Source organism: Xenopus tropicalis, chromosome 4, assembly GCF_000004195.4.
Source record: "Xenopus tropicalis strain Nigerian chromosome 4, UCB_Xtro_10.0, whole genome shotgun sequence".
NCBI lineage: Eukaryota > Metazoa > Chordata > Amphibia > Anura > Pipidae > Xenopus > Xenopus tropicalis.
Window position 1 is genome coordinate 85476203 of NC_030680.2, and position 21704 is coordinate 85497906.

The following is a 21704-nucleotide window of genomic DNA, read 5'->3' on the forward strand; positions in this document are numbered from 1 at the left end:
TGTGTAAAAGTTCTAATGTGATTTACATTCCGTTCTAACATTTGTATGATACTTTTACTTCTAGGCACATGGTTTTATTTGAATATTTCGATTATGTATTCCCAGAGCAAAGATATCCAAGTAAAGAAAATATGCCCCCTCTCGGCATATATGTCCAGGTGGTGGCTGTATGTTTGCAATTGGACAAGCTGCCCAACCAAATTTGTACATGTATGGACAGCTTAAGGTCAATGGCACACTGCACTTTTTAGCCTCCCCCAATATCACTCCCTTCACTCTGTTGTTTACTTAAATGGAAAAATGCATGACAGTCCAAATACTGGTGCTTAGCTTGAGAAGTAGTTTTAAGGTTGACCGTGTCCCATTATTCCCAGTATGTTGGGCAGGCTGTAAGAGGGATGAGGGCCTGGCAGGGGTGGTGAGTAGGAGTGCCTAAAAAGAATGAATCTAACCCTGAGGGTTAATACTGCACTGTAAAGCAAATCTCTTTGAATCAGTTGAAAGAAAAGTTTCCTGTGTGGTATTTGCCTTACACTTATTTTTTTATTATTATTCTTATAATATTTGTGCATGGGTTAGATAGTAAGAGTAAGTATGTCTTCTGATTTTAAGAAGTATTTTTATTCAGTTTTTTTTTTGGTGTTGCTTTAATAATAAAAAGACGTTTGTTACAAACTGGTTAATTTCAATAATTTATTTTCAGCTGGAGAAGGTGTTGCAGCAAGGAGATATTGGAGAATGTGCAGAACCTTATATGATATATAAAGAAGCTGACACAGCAAAAGTATGTATTAAACCTTTTTTCTGTACCCTTTTATTAATAAAAATAATTTATTAATTTATTTATTATTATCAATAAATTGATGTTGGAAAGTTGCTTAGAATTATGTTTTATTTTATTAGGCAAAAAATTATTTTTGGGGTTGACGTATCCTTTAAAGATATGAAGATTTATTATATAAATCTGCACTGCATGTTAAGTGCAAAATTGAAAGCTATTACCCAGCATTATAACATAAGATTGCAGCAAGATTTTTATGTTGCACATCTTGCTCCTGATTTGTTGTTATGGCATTTGTTTGGGAGTGCCAGAGTGTCAGTGAATTGCATTATCATAAAAGTAAAAAGTCAACCTGGAATTGTCACCTGCTTAAGGCAGTTGCCCTACTCTGCAAAGCAGACACAACCGGCATCTTGGGGAACAGTGCACGTATAGACAGGTGCGAGTACTTTATTGAATGTTTTTACTGACTCACAATTGTTAATTAACCTATTGTGTAATATGCCCACAGAAGTCATTCTGGATGGTCATTTAGTAAACTTCCATTAGCCGGCTTAATGTGTGATAACCACAGAGACACGCAGAATGTAGAACTGGTCTGGTGTACATACCCCAGAGATTCAGTTTATCAGAAATGCTGTATAATTAAGCCTTACATTTATCGCATACATTTTATTTTTATAGAACAAGGAAAAATTGGAAAAATTGAAAAGTCAAGCAGATCAGTTTTGCCAGAGACTGGGGAGGTACCGTATGCCCTTTGCTTGGACAGCAATTCATCTGATGAACATAGTGAGCAGTGCTGGGAGCCTGGAAAGAGATTCCGCTGAAGTAGAGATTGGGCCAGGAGGTATATGTTTTTCATAATTAGGCATTCTTTCATAATGAAAAATGTATTTGCACTACAGTTAAAAAAACCAATACCTGTACAAGACATTCACTGGCATAGTGAGCTTCTTGGATTATTTAAGGGGCGAGGACATTATTGTAGCATTTGTGCGGCCCCCTCAGGACGGCCTTCATTGGCTTTCCTTATGATCCGAACGTTGACCAACAGGCAAACAATGAAATTAGTCCTGTATGGTCCATCACATAGATAGCAATATTGGGCAAAGATCCGTTTGTTAGTATGGCCACCCTAACACTGATCCTATTTGGTTGTGAAATCAAAGATAGTGAATGAAATTGTCTCACCTTGCTTGAAGATCAATTAAAGTGCCGTCTAATGAATGGTTCTTAGCTTGGCAGTCATAAAGCAAAGTGCAGACTCATATGACATGTACCGCCTCTGGGAGGTTGACACTATTAAAAAGTTACAACAGGTACATATTTTTGGGGGCAGCAAGGCTTATAAAATAATGCAGTTGGTCATTTTTTTTTGCATTTTGCCCACTGTGTGAATAGTTGTGCAATTAGACACAGGCTTCTCTCTGAACTTGTTTTGGAGTTCAGAGACCTGTGGACACTTCATTGAATTGAGTAATTCCTGAGTTAGCCAGCGCTTGATTCAAAAGAGTCAGGTGGGAGAGGCACACTTACCCACACTTTACCTTGCACAGCATTCAGATGCACAAGGTATAGAGGGCAACTTGCATCATGGCCTTTTCTCACTGCCTCCCCTAAGGAAGCTGCTCTTTGCATGGCGCACTGGATATTTGATCTGATTCTCCATGCAAAGTGCAGTAAGGCCAGGGGTCCAAGAGGTCCAAATACGCACTAAGAATCATGCTCTTGGGAGTGGCCGACCGGGTTGCCTAGGGCGCCTGGTCAGCTTGGCCCGCCCCTGGTTCCAGAGATGTTTTAGATTTAACTTTCTTTTTTCATGTTTTTTTTAAAGAGCGTAAAGGCTCATGGTCGGAGAGAAGAAACTCCAGCATTGTTGGAAGGCGCTCATTAGAACGTACCACAAGTGGTGATGAATCATGTAACTTGACTGCATTTCGACCTGCAACACTGACAGTGACAAACTTCTTTAAACAGGTGCATTATTTACATCTGCTTCATCTGCTACTGTTTTGTCTGCAAGGATCTAAGCAAATTGAGGCTTTGTTTAGACCTCCTTTTGCTTGGCAAACTGCTGCTTGTTCTGCTGCCCCATGACAGAGGCTAGGTAAAGATGTTTGATTTAAAGCTGGCCATAAGACTGGGCAGATTGACCTGTTTTTACTATACTGCCAGTCAGTCTGGCATGTCTCGGCTATGGGGAAAAATCACAGTTCATCTGTCCAAATTGGTTTTATATTTCATAATTTTTTTTCTTTCTTTTGAAGGAAGGAGATCGACTCAGTGATGAAGATCTATATAAATTTCTTGCAGATATGAAGAGACCGTCTTCTGTGTTAAGAAGACTGAGACCAATTACAGGTATTTAGCTACAATTCATGTATTTAAATTATTTCTTAGGAAGTTCAGTGGGTAATTTAATTAAATATCACTATAGGAGCCTAACCATGCATTTACTAAATATTGGTTCACAAAATATAAACTCTTTGCTTCATTGTTTGCTGATAAGTCTCCCAGCTTTATAAATTATCTATAACAATGATTGTAGTATCCATAGAGTATACTTATTGATCAAGTGGATGAGATAGATACATGACAATAAACTTCTACACAAATATTTCCTGCTTACCGCTTATTTTTCAGCCTAGGCTACTTTACTCCTGTGGAATGCCAGTACAAAATGTTTCTTCTTTTCATTCAGCTCAGCTGAAGATAGATATATCTCCTGCTCCAGAAAACCCAAATTACTGCTTAACTCCAGAATTGCTACAAGTGAAGCCTTATCCAGATAGTAGGGTGCGGCCAACAAGAGAAATATTGGAGTTTCCAGCAAGAGATGTGTATGTCCCAGATACTACCTACAGGTGAGTAAAAGTATCAACCCATTTCTATTATTATGTAATTTTCGAATGTTGCATATAAAAACATATATATATATATATATATACACACACACACATACACTGTCACAATATTATTATACCTGTCCTAGACATTTTTTAATAAATTGCCTGTGTGTGTCTCTGCAATGATTAAATATATAAAGCTATTTTTTTGCTACCTGATGATTTTATTGAAGAAGCATTCTTTGGAATGATTGTACAGTATTTACGAGTCATCAACTGTTCTTCTAGAACAATTTTATAAATATTACACTTTAATTCCCTGTTTGTTACTCTCGCTAATTGAGAGAGAGAGAAACATTTCATTCTCCTTTGAACAACCTCTAATTTCTAAATAGCAAATGATGAGCGCAATGAGCGCCTGAGAGAGGTTGACATTTTCTTTGAAGGTTAAAAGAAATATAACTGTGTAATCAATATGACAAACTAATTACTGTTGCATCTAACGTACTGGTCCTTTGAGAATTGACGCCAAAGTGATGTTCAGTCAGATGTGCAGATAATTAACAAAACAGCGTACTTATTCTTGCAATCATGTCTTCACAATATGGAAGTTTTTAAATAGTTTTTTTTTTTTTTTAGTTTGCAGGTGGCAGACTTGTGTAAGCTTGCTAGTAAAACAATGTTTGGAGGCATATTGCCATACAAATGATCAGTTTTGAATTAATGAAAAGCCTTGTCAGCAGTGAAATTCATAAAATGTACATAATTATTCCACAACACACCGTAACCTCTACAGCAATTGTGGTAGAATATGTGGCTTGTATTCTATGCATTTTCCGTGTTTTTTTCATAATTTTTTTTTTTTATAATTATTGCTTACACATGGCAAGCCTTTTAGTTCCTAAAATGGGATGGCATTTCCCATTATTCCTTGCATTTTCTAAAAAAAAAAAAAAAAAAGTTTTTTTTTTTTTATCCAGGTTCTCTGGGGTTCAGCTTTAGAGGAATCATCATTTCCTACCAAAAAAAAAATCCTTGTATACTATATATGTCTTTAAAGGACATATAAATGTCCCCCAAAAAATGTAATCAATGAACAGCCTATTTTAAATCTTTAAATACCTGCACTCACTTAATCACTTAGGATTCCTTCTCCTGCTCACACCCACTCACCCCCTTCCTTAAGGTGGCCATAAACATTTACATTTTAGTCTTCTTCTGGCAAACGTTCAGCTATCGATCATACGTTTAAATGTAATGTTGTAAAACTAACATTCAGACTGAAATTGTAGAATAAAGCTATAAAAATTACAAATTGGAGGATGTTCTGAACATGAAATAGTTGACAAACACCAGTCGTACAAAAGTGACCTCCTGGAAATGCATTGTAGGTCCCCCAAGGATATCGTCAGATGCACAATAAATGCACAGATTTTATCTTTATCTGACCAAAATTTTCTAACATGTCGAAAATTATCAGGACAATAATTTGGAGCCCACACGCTGCATGTATGGCCAGCTTTAGCAACTGACTTTGGCTTTTGGCTAACTGAGCATGCTCAGTTCTTCTCAACTCGGGTTACCAAGCACACCCCTCCAGTCTAGCAGCCAATGAATATATGGCACTACTGGCTTCCATAGAAACTCTGCTCTACCTGTGCACTCTGCTAGAAGAACATGTTTTCTCTCCTAACCTCCTGTCCTGAGCTCAGCTTAACTGGTACTGTGCTCAATCTAAGCAGAACTTTTTATCAAAGTAAGTTCTGCTTGTGTAAGTGTGCGTTCTTCATTGCATGAACTCTACAGTGCACATGTGCTGTTTGCAAATGTAAATGTCACTGACAATGTTTAAGATGGAAAATGGGCACTGAATGAAAGCTGCTGTTTGTTTTAGGAAAATGTGGGTGGGGGAGATGTGCCAAACTTATATACATGGTAGGAAAATGTAGGGTTAACATGTCCTTTAATATGTTTTTCTAATAGGCAAGACATTGAATAACCCCTGTAACCAAAATTTTTAACTCCTTTGGTCTGTTCTGTAGTGTCCAGGAATCCTATGCCTTTTTGTTAGTGCATTATCGCTTTCCTTAAATGCAACAAATTTATAGTCTGAAACAGCTACCCGGATATATGTTGTCCATATATTCTAGCCTATAACTCCAGTTCACATTTATATTCCACACTGTGGGAGCAAAACATTGAACTTTTGTGTCATCGTGTTCTTTGTCAGAAGGTCATACTGATCTTTGCATATTAGTGAAGCAGATAAAGTAAATACATCACTGCCATTGCAAGAGGAGCTGTGAGAGGCAATTTTAAAGGAAGAATTGATGGTATTATTTAGAATCATCTGTGAATAAAATAGTAAATGTGTGAAAAATATTTGGGAACCTTAAATATTTCAAACCTTATGGCATTTAAGATTTTTTTTCCAAATTATTTGGAATTTAAAATTAGCGTGTTGCTTTTTAAATGGTAGCTGTAATCTCAGTAATTCTTTCTATGTTGTTTAATAACATTGCATTTTTAAGCCAAGACATGTTCACACTATTTACTTTCATATCAGAAATAACTTCTGGGAATGCACCATGTCCAGGATTCTGCTTAGATTCAAATTCAAACCTTTTTAGTGGGACTGTGCAGTACTTGGCATATCTAAATTAAGGCCGCTGCACATAATGGTGCTAAAAACTCCCTCTACTCACTGCAGGTGTATTCTCTTTGATATTAATGCAAAACCGATGTGAGCATTTCCATATGTGCATGTAGAAGTGCATTACTGATGTGATTCAATTTCCAAAAAAAAAAATTTATAGCTACAATTAGTGTACCACATATCACAGTACTCCCTCATTTCCTCCTCAAATGCATTACAGAAGTTCCACACTGTCCCAAAATTCCAAGTAGCCTTATAGTTTCAGATATTTGCAACAGCAGTCAAGGAGGTGATTTAGTGGTACCACTAAGCTACTATAAATTTCAGGCACCAAAAATAGCTGCATGACTTGAATAGGGCATTGGCACATGTAGCAATTCCAGGTATTTTCTATGCATGGCAATTAGACCTATTCAACTCTACTTTGAGAGGGACACCGAGTAACAAATTAGAAAAAACTGTGCAGTTTATTGCAATGAAAATGTAATTTACCAAAAGAACACGTTAACACCAGGGTAGTAAAAAACAAATAGTTTACATAGTATGATCATATCCTGCATAGATAAAGCTTTTAGAATAATGGTTAGAATGCTAAACGACATGAGAAATACACAATTTTGTTATGTAGAATAAAGCCTACTTTTATATCCTTTCCAAGATTTATGAAAATATATCTTCAGTAAAGTCTATATGTGTAAGTCAATATGACTAAAAGGCAATTTATGTGATTCTCTTGAAAGTAATTCCTTCAGGATTCATGTCAATTTATTATCTGTATCTATTTCCTCTTTTTTTTTTTATTTTCCCTAACCTTATGTTCTAGCCCTTTGTTCCAAATATTTTTCTATACACACACTTAAAATAAATATTCTGACCAACTACAAAACAGGATTTCTTTATTTTAGTTAGGATGTCAAAATGTGGCCACTTGTCTGACAGTACTGGCAGCATTGCCTATAGCTTGTAGGCACATACAGAGGCAAGCTTTCACCATAAATCAGTAATAATTTAAGTAGGGATGCTCCGTATCCAGGATTTGGTTTGGGATTCGAACAAGATTCTGCCTTTTTCAGCAGGATTCGGCCGAATCTACGTGCCTGGCTGAACCAAATCCGAATCCTTAAAATCACGTAAAGTTAAAAAAATTTTACCACACGCTCAGTGTGTTGTTCTCTTTTAACCCTTCTTTGGCCTAATTTGCATATGCAAATTATGAATTGGATACGGTTCGCTATTTGGCCAAATACTTCACAAAGTATTCAGGTTTCAGCTAAATCCCAAAATAGTGGATAATCCCAAAATAGTGGATTCAGTGCACTTTTAATTTTAAGGCTAAGTCTTTATACATTTCGGTGTACAATGGAAGATGCTCCTAGATAGACAGGTAATTAGGAGCTATATTTTATATAATATAATAGGTATTTTGATTTACTCATCTCAAGCATTACAGGACTAGAGAACTATTATTTTGTCATTATTATAAATAAATGAGAGAACGTTTAAGCACAAGAATGGACTGGTTCCAAGCTGGGTTATATGTGTAGAATTTTATGCCCTATTTTGTTAGGAATGCTTCTTACAGCTTTTAGTTTACAGTCAGCAAAATATATATTTATATTGATCCTTAATTGTACCCTTCGCTTAATATAACTTATGCTGAAATGAGTACAGGCCTACATAGCCAACTGGCAGGAGGTTGCCTTGATAGTTATTTCAATACATTCTTCTGCTAGCTTATATAACACACATAGGGAGTTAATTAAAGACCATCCACTCCATAATGCTGTTTAAGATCTATTTCCAGATCACCAAATCCCATTTTACAGCTAGTAATTCAACTCTATTGTAACACATTCAGATTTTACTCTATCATTTCTGATGGATGGGACGTACAAGACTAAATGCTATAAGAACACATTGCCTTATTCAAAACTGTCAAGGTCTGTACGATAGAGCATAATCTTTGTAGATTTAAGTGAGTATAACCTCCCCTTCTCCGATTTCCAGTATATGCCTTGCCCTCTTCTTCTGTCCAGTTTTGTCCTTGGTCTTTGTTTTATGTACTTCCCATTTAGATTTGTTCCACTGCATGCAGTATTCCACCATCCACCTAAAGATATATACAGAAACGTGACAGTTCACTATAGTATTAGTTACTATGTACAACGCTTTCTCATTCATTTTTTTCCATACTTAAATGCAGTGGCCCCAGCACAAAAGCTTCTTTTACCAATTCAAAATTTAGATGTATAGAGCAATCAAGAAGACAGTTTGTATAAAAAATAGGGATGCACCGACTCCGAAATTCTGTTCAGTTAAATGTTAGGGGGAAAAAATGTTTTTTGGGGTAGGATGGGGAGTTCGGCCAAACCCAAAAACATGGGTCCAGTGCATCCCTAATAAAAAATCATAAAGAAAGTAATAGCAGATAACGTGTCGTTATTATTTTGTTTTAAGGTAAACTATATATTATTAGTAGGGCTGAATGGTGCATAATAGTACCTGAAAAAGTTTCTGCTGGACATTTCAAATCCCCAGAATTCTGGTCACTTGTTGAAAACAGTATCTCTCTCTGTTCGGGGAGAGCGCTGGGAATGTTTCCCGAGACATGTGTAAGCTGAAGAGCATAACTTGTATCTTGATTTCCGAGAGTGAACATATATTCCACAAATCGCCAGTTCTCCTTCCAGTCCTGCAACTCTATATGCAGTATATAATCTGCTTGCTGAGAAATGGCATGGATCTTCTCAAGGCCTAGCCAAAATTCACCTGAAATTATAGCACAACAAACTTTAGACTACTGTAACCTAGTAATTTTACTGAACTTGATTTTAAATTGTTCACCACTGTTGCTCCTTTCTGGTAACTAAATTGTTAATGGTCTTGTTGTCTAGTAGATATTTTCAGTAAATAGGATTATGTGAATGGAATGTGCTGATTAATGCTTTTGCTTCTTTGAAAATAAGCAGCTTTATTTATTGTCTTTTGGGTTCCTGCGTATAGAAATAACTAAGCTTCAAGTCCATATGTTTATTTTAGAGAGGTTTCTGGTTGTCAGCATGTAACTGTATTGAGCTGGTCATCATTGCTACCATAGCAATAATTGTCCTAGCTATAATGGTTGCAGGCCTCATATTTTTACTAGTCCACCTTAAAACCAGTTCTACATTCATATGCAGGTACAGGTTGGGGACCTGCTATACAGAATGCTTGTGACCTGGGGTTTTCTGGATAAGGGATCTTTCTATAATTAAATTTGTTTTGTCTCCAGTAAGGAGTAATTATATCTTTGTTAGGATCTAGTACAAGGCACTGTTATAATATTACAGAGAAAAAGGAAATATATTTTGAAATTTTGAATTATTTTATTAAAATAGAGTCTATTAAGAGATGACCTTTCTGTTATTCAGAGCTTTCTGGATAACAGATTTCCAAATAGATAATCCCATGTTTCTAAAGATTTTGTATACAGGTATGGGAATTACAGAAAGGTCACCTTCCATAAACTCCATTCCAAGCAAATTATTCAAATGTTTCCTTTTTCTCTGTAATAATAAAACAGTACCTTGTACTTGATCCCAACTAAGATATAATAAATCCTTATTGTAAGCAAATAAATTGTATTTTGTTGAATGTTTAAATTATTTTTTTGTAGACTTAAAGTATGGAGATCTAAATTATAATCCGGAAAACCCCAGGTCCTGAATATTCCGGATAACGGGTCCCATACCTATACTGTAAAATCTTATAGTAAATATAAATATATATTATATATATTATACATATATTTAAATATAATTATGAATATGAAAATAAAATATATTGTATGTATATCCTTACTTAATTGTTCAGTATGTTATTAGAATAATATAATTATTCTTTTGAATAATATAGTTTATATTATGCTTTTCTACAATGACTGACAAAGGCATTAACATGCAGTTGATAAATGTAGCATCTTGCATAAGCATTTCTTTAACCACTGATTAACTAAAGCAAACAAAGGCGTATCGGTCTTGCTCAGCAGAGTCACCTGTGATTGGTTCTGGGTGGTTGGAAGATGGGTATGAAGGGGTGTTTGCTTTTACCATCCTTTGTGGGCCTTTACAGGAAGGTATGGTCATTTTTTTTTTATAGTAGAGCATCAAAATGGCAAATTTAACTGATGCAATGACAGCTTGGAACACACAACTATGAAGGGTGAAGCCCTGCATGTAGTGCTGTAGATGGTTTCTAACAACAGGGCATTGTTCTTTGTAAGTGATATGGAAATTTTTTTTAAACTGTATAATGGTATAATCTTACCTGTAAGTTCTCCAAAGCCATTTAAGTAAGTTTCCCAGGTCTGGTTAAAATCCACGGACCCATCAGTTCGTCTCTGGATTACTGTGTTTGCGCTTTCTGAAAAATAATATAATGGAGTTCTTTGTTAATACCTGTGCTATGCTGCTTTGTTATTTAATAATGTCATTTATTTTACACATACCTCCTAATGCTCTTCTTTATATTCATTTTTAGTATGTTATAGATGGTTCTTTTCTATACAACTTTTCACTTGTTGAATTTGAATTTTAAATTGTTAGGCCAATAACACATGTAGCACTTTTCATCCTGGAAGGTGACTGAGACTGCCTACTATGACTTTGATTGACTTGAGTGGGAGCTGCAAGGAAGTCAGCATGTTTTTAGCACATCCTTGGATGTCACATTTAAGTCAATTAGCTGCCGCATGAGTAGCCATGGGCACTTTCCCTTGAACTGATTTATGCAGGTTAAAAAGCAACATGTGTATCCTGGGCCTAGCTTATCTAATTCTGTCTATTTCTAGCCTGCAACTAAAAACTGTATCTGGTTGTCAGAGGACAACTAAAAAACAGAGGTTTTTTTTTTTTTGTAATATTTCTCATCTTTCACCCCCAGTGTAATAGATCGCTAAGTTTTTTTTCCACAGGCTGGTGTGGTTCTCTCCTAACTGGAACACCTGCCTGGGGAAAAAACTTTCCATGTCAATACTGCAATCATATCAACTTAAATTTCAAGCTTGGGAGTTTCAGAACAATATAAAATATTTCAAAAAGTCTCATTTCAAATTGTTTTAGACTATTTCTAACTTTTAACAGTTAATTTACAGTTGAACTACAAGTTCAATACTTTTGTTCTTTCCTTGTAAGATAATGTTTCAATCATAGCCAAAGTGTGAAACCACATTTCATTGTAGGAGTTAGATAGACATGAAATAAGAACTCTTTTGTGATAGTCCCACAGACCTTACCTGATGTAATTTCACAGTATACATCAAATGCTGTGCTTCCATTTGGCCTGATAGTGTAAATGCCGCTTGATCTCTCTCCCCTGTTATAAATGTCATTGCAGTCACGACTGTCTGTTTAAAAAAAAAAAAAAAAATTAAAATAGTAAATTGCTAATGTATTTGCAGCACTTAAAGGGATTATGTTATGATTTTTAGGGTGTAGTTTTGTCTCTAAATTACACTGTTTACATAGCAAATAATTAAATTTTGTTCTTACACCAAAAATGTTTTTTTAGCTGTAATATTGGTGTGTAGGCAGCCATCTCAGTGCATTGTGCCTGAGTCTGAGCTTTCAGAAGGAGCCAGCGCTACACATTAGAACTGCTTTCAGGCAACCTACTGTTTCTCCTACACCTATGTAACTGGAGGAGTCCCAAGCCGGACTTGGATTTCTTAATATTAAGTGCTATTCTGATATCTACTGGGAGCTGCTGTCTTGCTACCTTCCCATTGTTCTGCTGATTGGCTGCTGAGGGGAAAAGGGAGGGGGGGTGATACCACTCCAACTTGCAGCTCAGCAGTAAAGTGTAACTGAAGTTTATCAGAGCACAGGTCACATAGTTGTGGCACCCTGGGAAATGAAAAATACAGCTAGCCCCATATGAAATTTCAAAATTAAATATAAAAAAATGTGTGTGCTTTTAAAAAACAGATTACAATACTGGATTTTGAATGAGAAGCTCTATTAACTTGAACAAATACATGTTTTGTCATGACAGTATTCCTTTAAATAAGACATATTCTGATGGCAGAAAAGCAAATCCACAGTCTTAGGGATTATGTAATAAGAGGCACTAAGTGTGCCTAGGAGCAGTAACTCATAGCAACCAATCAGCAGGTAGATATTACTGGTCACCTGTTTAAAAGCAAACATCTTATTGGTTTACTGATCTTGGGCAAACTTAGTGGCCTTTATTACATATGGGGGTAAGTCTTTTCTGTAATTGCTTAACTGAAGTTTCCAACTGTCTCTTACAATTATCTTTTATCTGTGCAGTTTTATATTGCTTTTATGTATGAATACTGACTAAGGATTTGCCTCCTCTTGACTGGAGTCAATGAAGATGACTGGAGTCAATGAATGTGTAACACAGACAAAAACAGGTTGAGCTCAATAACTCACCAAAAGTGAAGCATGGTCCAGGTGCACCAGCCCCAGACCCTCAGCAAGGGGAACAGAAAACCATATGTACGCAAAACCGAGTCAGCACTCATAGAACCACGTTGATTACAAAGAAATATATTTTATTTAAAAAAAAAAAATCTTTATTAAGACAACATCTTCAATGCCTTATGCATCTTGTGTTCCAAAAGCACTTAATCATAGGCCTATGATAAAGTGCATTTGGAGCAGAAAATGCATAAGGCAGTAAAAATGTAATCTTACTAAAGATGTTTTCTTTTTATATACATTTTTGTAACCCATTGGTTCTTTGAGTGCCTATCCTGTTTCTGCCTATCCTATTTTGTTAACTTGTATCTGTATGAGGCAGTCTCCTCAACCTTAATGATTTGTTTGTGAAACGACATGGTGACTCCACCAAAGCTGATCAGAAAACCCTGCACTACACCGATGAGCCTCAAGAAAGGCGAAACTGGTCTGTAGTTGGGAATCTGATCAGCTATTATCCTGGCTTTTGCTTTAAAAACCAGTGGGTGAGCTTTAGCCTATAGGATAAACCCACGTAAAAGAGATTTTTTTAGGAGTTTGGAATTCATTCCCAGAATTCCTATATTTGTATCTGTATGAGGCAGTCTCCTCAACCTTAATGATTTATCCTGTTTCTGCATACACTTGGCAAAAAAATACCATTGACCAAAGACTACATTTAGTGGAGAATGTGGTGCTACCCTGGCCCCCAATCTGAATATTGTCACAGAGCAGAACAATTAGGCCACGCCTGGCAAAATGCTCTCTTTTAAAATAAACATTCTTAAGTATGGTTATTTAAAGAAGCTAAAGCTAATCATACACAGAAATATTTGCTTATATCAGGCAGTTGTTTTTAGCTTGTACATCGGCATCTAATGTTGGCCATGTATAGCCACATTCAGAGTCTCTCTTTGTCTTATTTTGTCAAACCTGCTGAATAAATAGGCTAAATGCAAAGTTTCTGAACAGAATAGTTACATTATACTGAAAGTTAATTCCAATATTAAATTTGCCTTTTAAACTTTGTGAATTGCCCTTAATTATGGTGTATTTAAAGAGCAATGGTGGGAATTATTGAGATGTGAGATCTGAAATCAGTCTCCCATTAGACTAAACCAGAATTTGGCCTCTTGAGCCAAGGTTCCCTATAACAGATGTTTTTGCATAATCAGTAGTTGTAGTTTCATCTCACCATTTTGTTCCACCATTCCATCTGTTGAATTGCTTAAATTCAAGAAGCCTGTCCTGCTTCTCCTGACAGCCAACACACTCTTAACACTCTCCTGGAGATCTGCTTTGCTCAGCTGTAAAACAGTATGCAGGAATAAACAGAGCGATACACAACATAATAAATTGAACGATTTTTTTAATAGGAAAACAGGAGAAATGTTCAGTTACTTAGGCATGGTTTTATTGGAAATAACTTTTGAATGGGAACTAAAAGCTATTATAAAATTAAAGTGAATTGTAGAACAGTCTGACCAAAGACAGCAAAGAATTTGTAAAGCATACAGGTAAACCATCCCAATATTATTTTTTGTTTCCTAGTGATAGATAGAGAGACAGACATATATATGTAACATGCCTTTAGTTAGATATGAATAAATACCTTGTCTTCTAGGTCCTTTATTTGAACATTTTGATGGTCAAGTTGCATGTGCTGCTCTTGTACAACTTTTAGCAGATGTCGGATATTCACGTCCTGCTGCTCCACAAAATTCTGAAATGGAAATAATTGTGTTTGTTTATTTTAGACACTATAGCAAACCACATTTAAGAGTTCCTGAACATTCTAGATAAAGGTTTCTAGAAGAGTACTATCAAATAAAAAAAATCTTAAGCCATCTGCATCAAAAAGAAGAAGGCTAGAATGTAGCCATCTTGTTTTAGACCCAGAAAGAATACTACTGTCTCATATTAGTCTTTATCAACACCCTTGGGAACAAATGCAGGCGTTCTGTGGCAGTACCCACAGATATTAAAATCCTACTATATGTCATATAAAGCAGACAGGCCAGGAGTCAGGGCACAGTAAGGGTGCAAACCTGAGAAACAGGCAATTATTGCAGGTCAAAATACACTTTTGAACCATAAGGCAGGGGCGCAATCAGGGTGTAAAAAAATAAATTAATATATACTTTAGTGACAAGCAGGTGATGGGGTGCTTGCCTACTATACCGCCTGACATGGGATAATGTCTTTTGTTACAGCAGCACTGGAATATCAAAGGCTTAAGTGGTATTAAAACATTTGTATTATTTTTCATCATGACTTCTGCTGTTTCAATTCCAATACACTTTTTGGTTATGGGTTTTCGAATTGATTATTGTAAAATATTTAAAAGACATTTTAGGCTGTATGTTCTGGCTGGCTGCTGTAAATGCAGCAAATGTGCCTGCTTTAAAGTGCCCATTAAAAAGACCCCTGTTGGTGTAGCACTAGCAAAATATATACCCTTACAAATTGTTGGTGCAAAAAAATGGATATTGCTCATTTTCTCATCATGCATGAGTTGTACTTGTATAAACATGCTGTTCAATCAAAACTACTCTGTTGTAGATAAGTAACAAGCAGCATTGCAACTATATGAACAAATAATTTCTGCCTATAAACCATTATTTTAGACTTGGCCTTTCAGCTAGTATACATCTTAACATAACACATACTGTCTTTTACATGTTTATATTTGTTGCTTCTAACTATCAAGAACCACGTTTGACATCTCTCTTAGAATCTTTATTAAAATAGTGTGTTGATTTCATTTAAAACTGTGCTCCCCTAAACAAGAGCGATGCTCAGATTTGTATCTGTCTAGTGAAGCTCATGTTATGAAAAACCTCAGATTGTATGGGTGAGATAAATAGCATTAATTTGGAACGGTTCACTTGCTGGGGGCGGGGGGGGGGTACCAAATGTATTTATTCATTTAAAAGCATCCATATACTTACTTTCAGTGATGATATTTCTTTAATCTCCTGACCTTCTGTTGTTCCTTGAGTCATTTGAAATAGTTTCTCCTCCAGACTCCCAACTTTAGCTTGAAGATGTATTTTGTCTTGCAGTAAGTTTTCAACTTGGGAATTAATTTTACGAGATATGTTCTTTAGCTCTTCATTATTTTCCTGCAGCTTTGAAGTAGTGTCTTTAAGCTCTTCTTCTTTTTCTCTGATCTCATTTGTTTGCTCAGAGAGATCAGTGACGGACTTGTCAAAAATATTAAGTTTTTGAAAGATCTCATTAATTTGACCCTTCGTTTTGTGGACAAAGTCTTTTAGGCCGTGTCCAAGCTGAAGTAAGCCATTAGCTAAAATTCGGACATCATCAAGCATAGCAAACCTTGACTTCGAGTCAGTGGACAAGGAATCATATGCGGAATCATCTTTTTCTGTTGCTGAGAGCACCAGAGGTAAAATGAAAATCAGAACCAAATTCATTTTGCTGTTATAGACCTTATGGCAAGTTGGCTGCCCAGAATGTATTTTCTAGGTGGCATAATTAAGCTTATATATCCTGGAGAGATTAACCACAGACAGTGCTGAGTGGTTAATAATTAAAGAGGACATTTGAACTTAAGTAACCCCTGCACTCCCTAAGCTGCTTTAGGAAAACGCATATCACTGAATTAACTGAAAAAGCACCTATGGAAAATGTACTAAATTATTTTGTTTCTAATTTGTATGCACTTAAAATATTTCACATTTTAATTAAACTAGTTATATTTATTGTAAGACCATCTTTAAAAGATAATTTTTCAAGTCTATACACTATACACACCAAAAAAAGATGAATAAAACTTTATAAAACAAAACAAGCATCCAGTGTAGTGATGTACACCTACAACTGGGTCAAAAAATGTCTACCGAGTTAACTAGTATAGTGTTAACTAATGTTCTAATACATTTTTAGAGATACAGTCCTCTCAGTCACTTTGGATTGGTAAATGCAAACCTTTTACCTTTTTTTAATTACCGTATATACTCGAGTATAAGAAGAGTTTTCCAGCACTCAAAATGTGCTAAAAAAGGAACTCTCTGCTTATACTCGAGTCAACAAGTAATCCGGCGCTGCCCTTACTACTCGGGCACAAGCTAGTGTGCAGATGTGTTAAAAGAAATGGATGCCATTATTTTCATACACCATTGATGTGTATATAAAGGTATAGAGAAATAATGGCATTGGATTTTTTTGCGCTCTGCTCAGTTGTGAAGCATTAACCTCCTCCAACATGGATGCAAGTTAAAAAAAAAAAAAAAAAAAAAAAAAAAAAAATATATATATACATATATATATATATATATATATATATATATATATACAATTACAACAAGGCAACGTTTTCTCACCCCCATCCACTGGACGATCTTTATCTAGAGCTTCAGCTTCTGACAAGCAGCAGTTGAGAACACTGCTCATTGCCTTCTCATTTTCATGTAACATTGATAGGAATATATTTGTTAATACATAAGGGTTCTGGAGATATATTAATTGACTATAATACATATTATTGCTCTTAATCTGCAGCTACCAACATTATATATTTATGTAGAATTCACAGGGGGTCACGCTGAGTGTCCTTTTATTAAAAAAATTGATTATTGAAACTTAGCAAAAGCTGCTGCATTTCGCACCCTAGGCTTATACTCAAGTTACGTTTTTACAGTTTTCTTAGGTAAAATTAGGTACCTCGGCTTATATTCGGATCGGCTTATACTCGAGTATATACGGTATTAGGTAACACTACTCTCTAGAAAATACCTTCCTTTTTACTAACATAAGGATAAGGTGCCATATGACTCTCCTGGGTCCTTGCATAAATCTAGAGAAGAGAGGTGTGACCATCTGGCGTCTTCTCCCCATGAAACCTGGCCCGTAGTGGGTGAAAACCACTTGGGACAGCCCCAGAGGTTATTTTGTAATTATACAAATATTGCAAAGTGGAGCATCACCACGGTTTCAAAGCCTAAAGTTAATCAAAGAAGGTGTGCAAAATCATAATTATATAAACCTATAATTTTTCGAAAGAAAAAGTATGACAATAAGGATGCATCTCCCCTTCTTGGATATCCAGGACAAAGTTCCTCATTAAAATATAACTTTTATTTAGTAAAGCTAAAATGCCCACTATGAGTTTGTGTAATAACGAAAAAAAATGAAAATGATAAAATATATTAAAATTATCAAACAGCGCAGGGTTACCTGATAAGGGGGATCAAACCCCAGAGGCAGAAAAAAAAATCCACTGCTGGGTTATGATGCACATGGAATGCTGGATTATATGCTAAATTCTTAAACCCCTATATACCAAATATCACTATCTATAAAGGTAGCTAAAAGGTCATGCCATCAATGTGTGAAATCACACCAAATCAAACCCACACACATTCCATACAGTGACCCAATACCACGCTCACCAGTAATGAGTCTCAGTGGTAAAAAATGGGTCAAACCTACCCCATATGCAAAAAATTCCCCAGTGCCTAGTACCTACAGAGAAAATCTCCCCATCAGGTAGATAATAAAAAAAGAAACCCTGCCTGATTTGAAACTAAAAAGCCTTTACCTTATACCCCCTGGGGCTGAAGGGTATTGGACAATGGGTCTAATCTAGCCTTGCGTCGAAGGGTATCTGAAGACCATTGCCTCCTTCTTGCTGGGGAGGTCTGGGATAAAGAGGTCCAACCAAGTTTTCAAACAAAGGTGGGCCTGAAGATGTTTATTTCATGCCTTCTGGCAGGGTGACAAAGCAAGTCCATTTTTGCACCCTTGCACTTTGTGCGTGTGCATGTTTTTTGCACTGCGTGAGGTTGAAGCACTGATTGGAGCTTATCAAAAAGCAGGCAGCTTCCTTGTAGCTGGTGCTTTCTAAGGACTGGTGTCTGATTTTCCTCTTAGTGAGGTAATAAATTGTTACTCCTGCCAATATATTCCAAGTGTTGGCCTAGTCTCTGGGGTGCTGTCAGACCCATCTCAACGTGGATTATAGACAACCTTATGCTACTAGCAGTATCCATCACCTTCAGGGTATCTGCCGCCTTTGCTGGAGGCTGTTTCCATGCTGTAGTTGGGGATAAAGCATTAATCCACTCCTGCTGGCTGAAATTATCTTCATTTTTTTTGGATAGCCTGCTTGGCATAATGAATGCTTTAGACTTTTAAAGAGTGATGTTGGCTCCTCCAGTTTTGTTATCAATGCAGAAATCCTACTGTATCGTCCTTGCCCAGTTAGTGGTTTCAAGTTCCTCCCACCAAGCCCTAGGGTGCAGGATGGCCACTAAACCGAGAAGACTGCTTTCAGTTAGGTATATTGCCTGATGACACCCGTTTTTATCACTAGTGGGTGGAGGGCCTGGTGACTCCAATAGATGTCAGAGAATGGTAAAGTATCTATGTCCACAAAAGATACAAGTTGAATGATAAAAGTACCAGGATATGTTTGATCAGGGTGCTTAAACTCATGGGTGCAAAGTGCTTTAAGAAAAATCCATGTCAAAAAATGTTTTATGTTTATAATAAAAATGTAATGGCACTCAGTTATATGTCACATTTCACCTTCTGTGTCTTCTATTTTATACTGTAAATTTTATGCATTATTATGGCCTTTTCATTGTGCAGATACAATGATAGAAATGCAGAGATTACTGATTAAAATAGACACTTCTAATTATCCTATTTTTAAATTTGGAGACCACACCGCCAAACTTAAATTAAGCGATAACAGAAAAATAAGTTAATGCACTGAATTTAGCCTTGGAACAGTTAGGTAATCAGACATGATGTCCCAGTTTTAAATGTAAATATAACCTTAGTATCCTTAACACTTTTAGTATGTGTATATAGCAAATTCAGAAAAAAAAGAAATACGATGAAGAAAAGTGATTTAGACTAACAAATGCAACCAATGGAAAATTGCTCAGAGCACACTTTTAGCACTTTTGCAATTTAAACTTTTTTTGTTGCATTTCCTTCTTTTTAGCGGTTTTACACTGCTGATTTTACACTTTTGGCCCAGCATCACTGAGCCTCAATACTCCAGATATGCCACCCACATCAGTGACTTAACCTTCTGATATTAGATGACCTGTCCTGAACATTCAACTTGTTAAGTAAAGTTAGATACTGGGATGGATTTGCCAGTGTATGGACACTTTTAGCCCTTATTTAAATGACTCGTTAATATTAATTATATGACTGCTTACAGCTGCCTGAGGCTGAAATAACAGTGAGGGTGGAAAATGTTATTAACTGTATCTGAGGCAAAGTAAACAGAAATTGTGAACAGAGTGTAGATTGTGTAAATGTATAAATCTGACCCATGTGTGTAAAGATGCGGTAAAGTGCGCAAACATTTGGATTTTATGCCAGATTGGCCATCCAATCACTGAACCAGATCGGGCACCATCAGTGGGGACAGATGGATGGAGCTTGTCAGCCAGTGATCCACTTCTGCTTCATTACTCTGCTTTAGGCAACAAGCAATGGAAATTAGAAACCTCCCATCCTGACAAAGGGAGGCTTGATTCCCAAAACGTTAAAGCACCTTTTCACATCCATAGCTGTTAATATAATGCTAAGAGTGGTCTGAATGCTAGATCCTATTTCCTACATTTTTTTCAGATTTTTATGTTTATCTGCACCTCTGTTTAATTTGACTTAACTCATGTTTCTTATTATTTATTTTACAGAAATATTCTTTATGTGTATCCACAAAGCCTTAATTTTGCGAATCGTCAAGGCTCAGCAAGAAATATAACCGTAAAAGTCCAGTTTATGAGTGGGGAAGATCCCAATAATGCCATGGCAGTAAGCGAAATTACTTCTTTTAGTGGTTTGCATATCTTGTCCTCTTGTACTTTTTTTTCAAAATAATATTACCTTTTCATCTGCTAAATATTTTTGGTTGATTTTTAGGTAATTTGTGGCAAATCAAGTTCCCCAGAATTTTCTAAAGAAGCATATACAGCTGTAGTATATCACAACAGGTGAGTTTCTCTTGCTTTGCCTTACAGATACTTGATAGTGTCCTCCTTAATTCAAATGATAGTGACACTAAAAAACTACTCTTCAATATATGCATAAAATATATGCATTAAAAGTTACCAATAGGTAATGTTGATCATTTTTCACTGATAGGTCTCCTTTTGTGAGTAATTGTCACTTAAAGTTCCTAAACCTTACAGTTTTGCCAACCTGACTGGCCCTTCTCAATTTGCCAGCTAGAGCTTTAAAGGAGAAGGAAAGGGTTTTACTCATTTTTTAGTATGTAATAGAGGGCCCCTGCCCCTACCTGAACGCTGAAATCATTTCTTCTAAAAATGCTCCTTTGCCCAGTACGGTCCTCCCGAAGTACACACTATTTCTCCTTGTCTGCGCCGCCATGTTTTAAACATGGCGCTCCACTAGCCTCCCCGCTTGCCTCTCCCCCCCAGCACCTGTCAGCTGTCACCGTTCCTCACCGCTCCTCTCCCCTCCCTGCGTCCTCTCATCCCTGCTCCTCTTCTCGCTTGCCTCTCCGCCCCAGCACCGCCAGCCGACACGGTTCCTCACCCCTGCTCACCTCTCCCCCTCCCTGTACCTGCGTCCTCTCATCCCCGCTCCTCTCCTCGCTTGCCTCTCCGCCCCTGCCGGCTGCGTCCTATAATGGCCCCAGCTGCTGCTTCTAATGGCAAATAGCGTCTCATAGCCAGACGCTAGGGGGAGCGCGCCTGCTTGTGCGCATGCGCCGCCTTTAAAAGTAAGTCTCCAAGTCTTGGAAAAGAGTGATGCATTATGGGAATCTTTCTACCCAGCTCAGAGGTTTTTTTTCCTGTTTTGCTTCTGATCATCTGAACTGGAGATATATGGGGAGACTTAAGGGCACTATTGAGACAACTGAAGGTAAGCCTGCAGCTTGAGATTAACTCTTTATTAGCCTTTCCTTCTCCTTTAAATGGTGTAATGCTGGCCCTCCCTTGCCT

At 36.7% G+C, this 21704-nt stretch overlaps 2 protein-coding genes across 14 annotated transcripts in view; one reads left to right on the plus strand and one right to left on the minus strand.

The window, feature by feature from the left end:
- dock7 (dedicator of cytokinesis 7) overlaps nt 1-21704 on the plus strand; it is a 95196-nt gene that overhangs the window by 20050 nt on the left and 53442 nt on the right. For all 13 annotated transcript variants that reach the window (XM_004913936.4, XM_012961536.3, XM_012961538.3 and 10 more), the window contains exons 10-16: nt 704-784; nt 1466-1631; nt 2619-2761; nt 3052-3145; nt 3486-3648; nt 20433-20550; nt 20659-20729. In XM_004913936.4, the coding sequence (XP_004913993.2) occupies nt 704-784; nt 1466-1631; nt 2619-2761; nt 3052-3145; nt 3486-3648; nt 20433-20550; nt 20659-20729 (836 nt within the window). The remainder of the gene's footprint in view (nt 1-703; nt 785-1465; nt 1632-2618; nt 2762-3051; nt 3146-3485; nt 3649-20432; nt 20551-20658; nt 20730-21704) is intronic.
- On the minus strand, nt 8068-16207 carry angptl3 (angiopoietin like 3). Its single transcript, NM_001011408.1, is given in 7 exon segments — nt 8068-8396; nt 8789-9055; nt 10592-10687; nt 11559-11669; nt 13943-14054; nt 14360-14470; nt 15699-16207. Coding segments are annotated over 7 exon segments (1371 nt in total). The 5' UTR covers nt 16185-16207; the 3' UTR covers nt 8068-8208.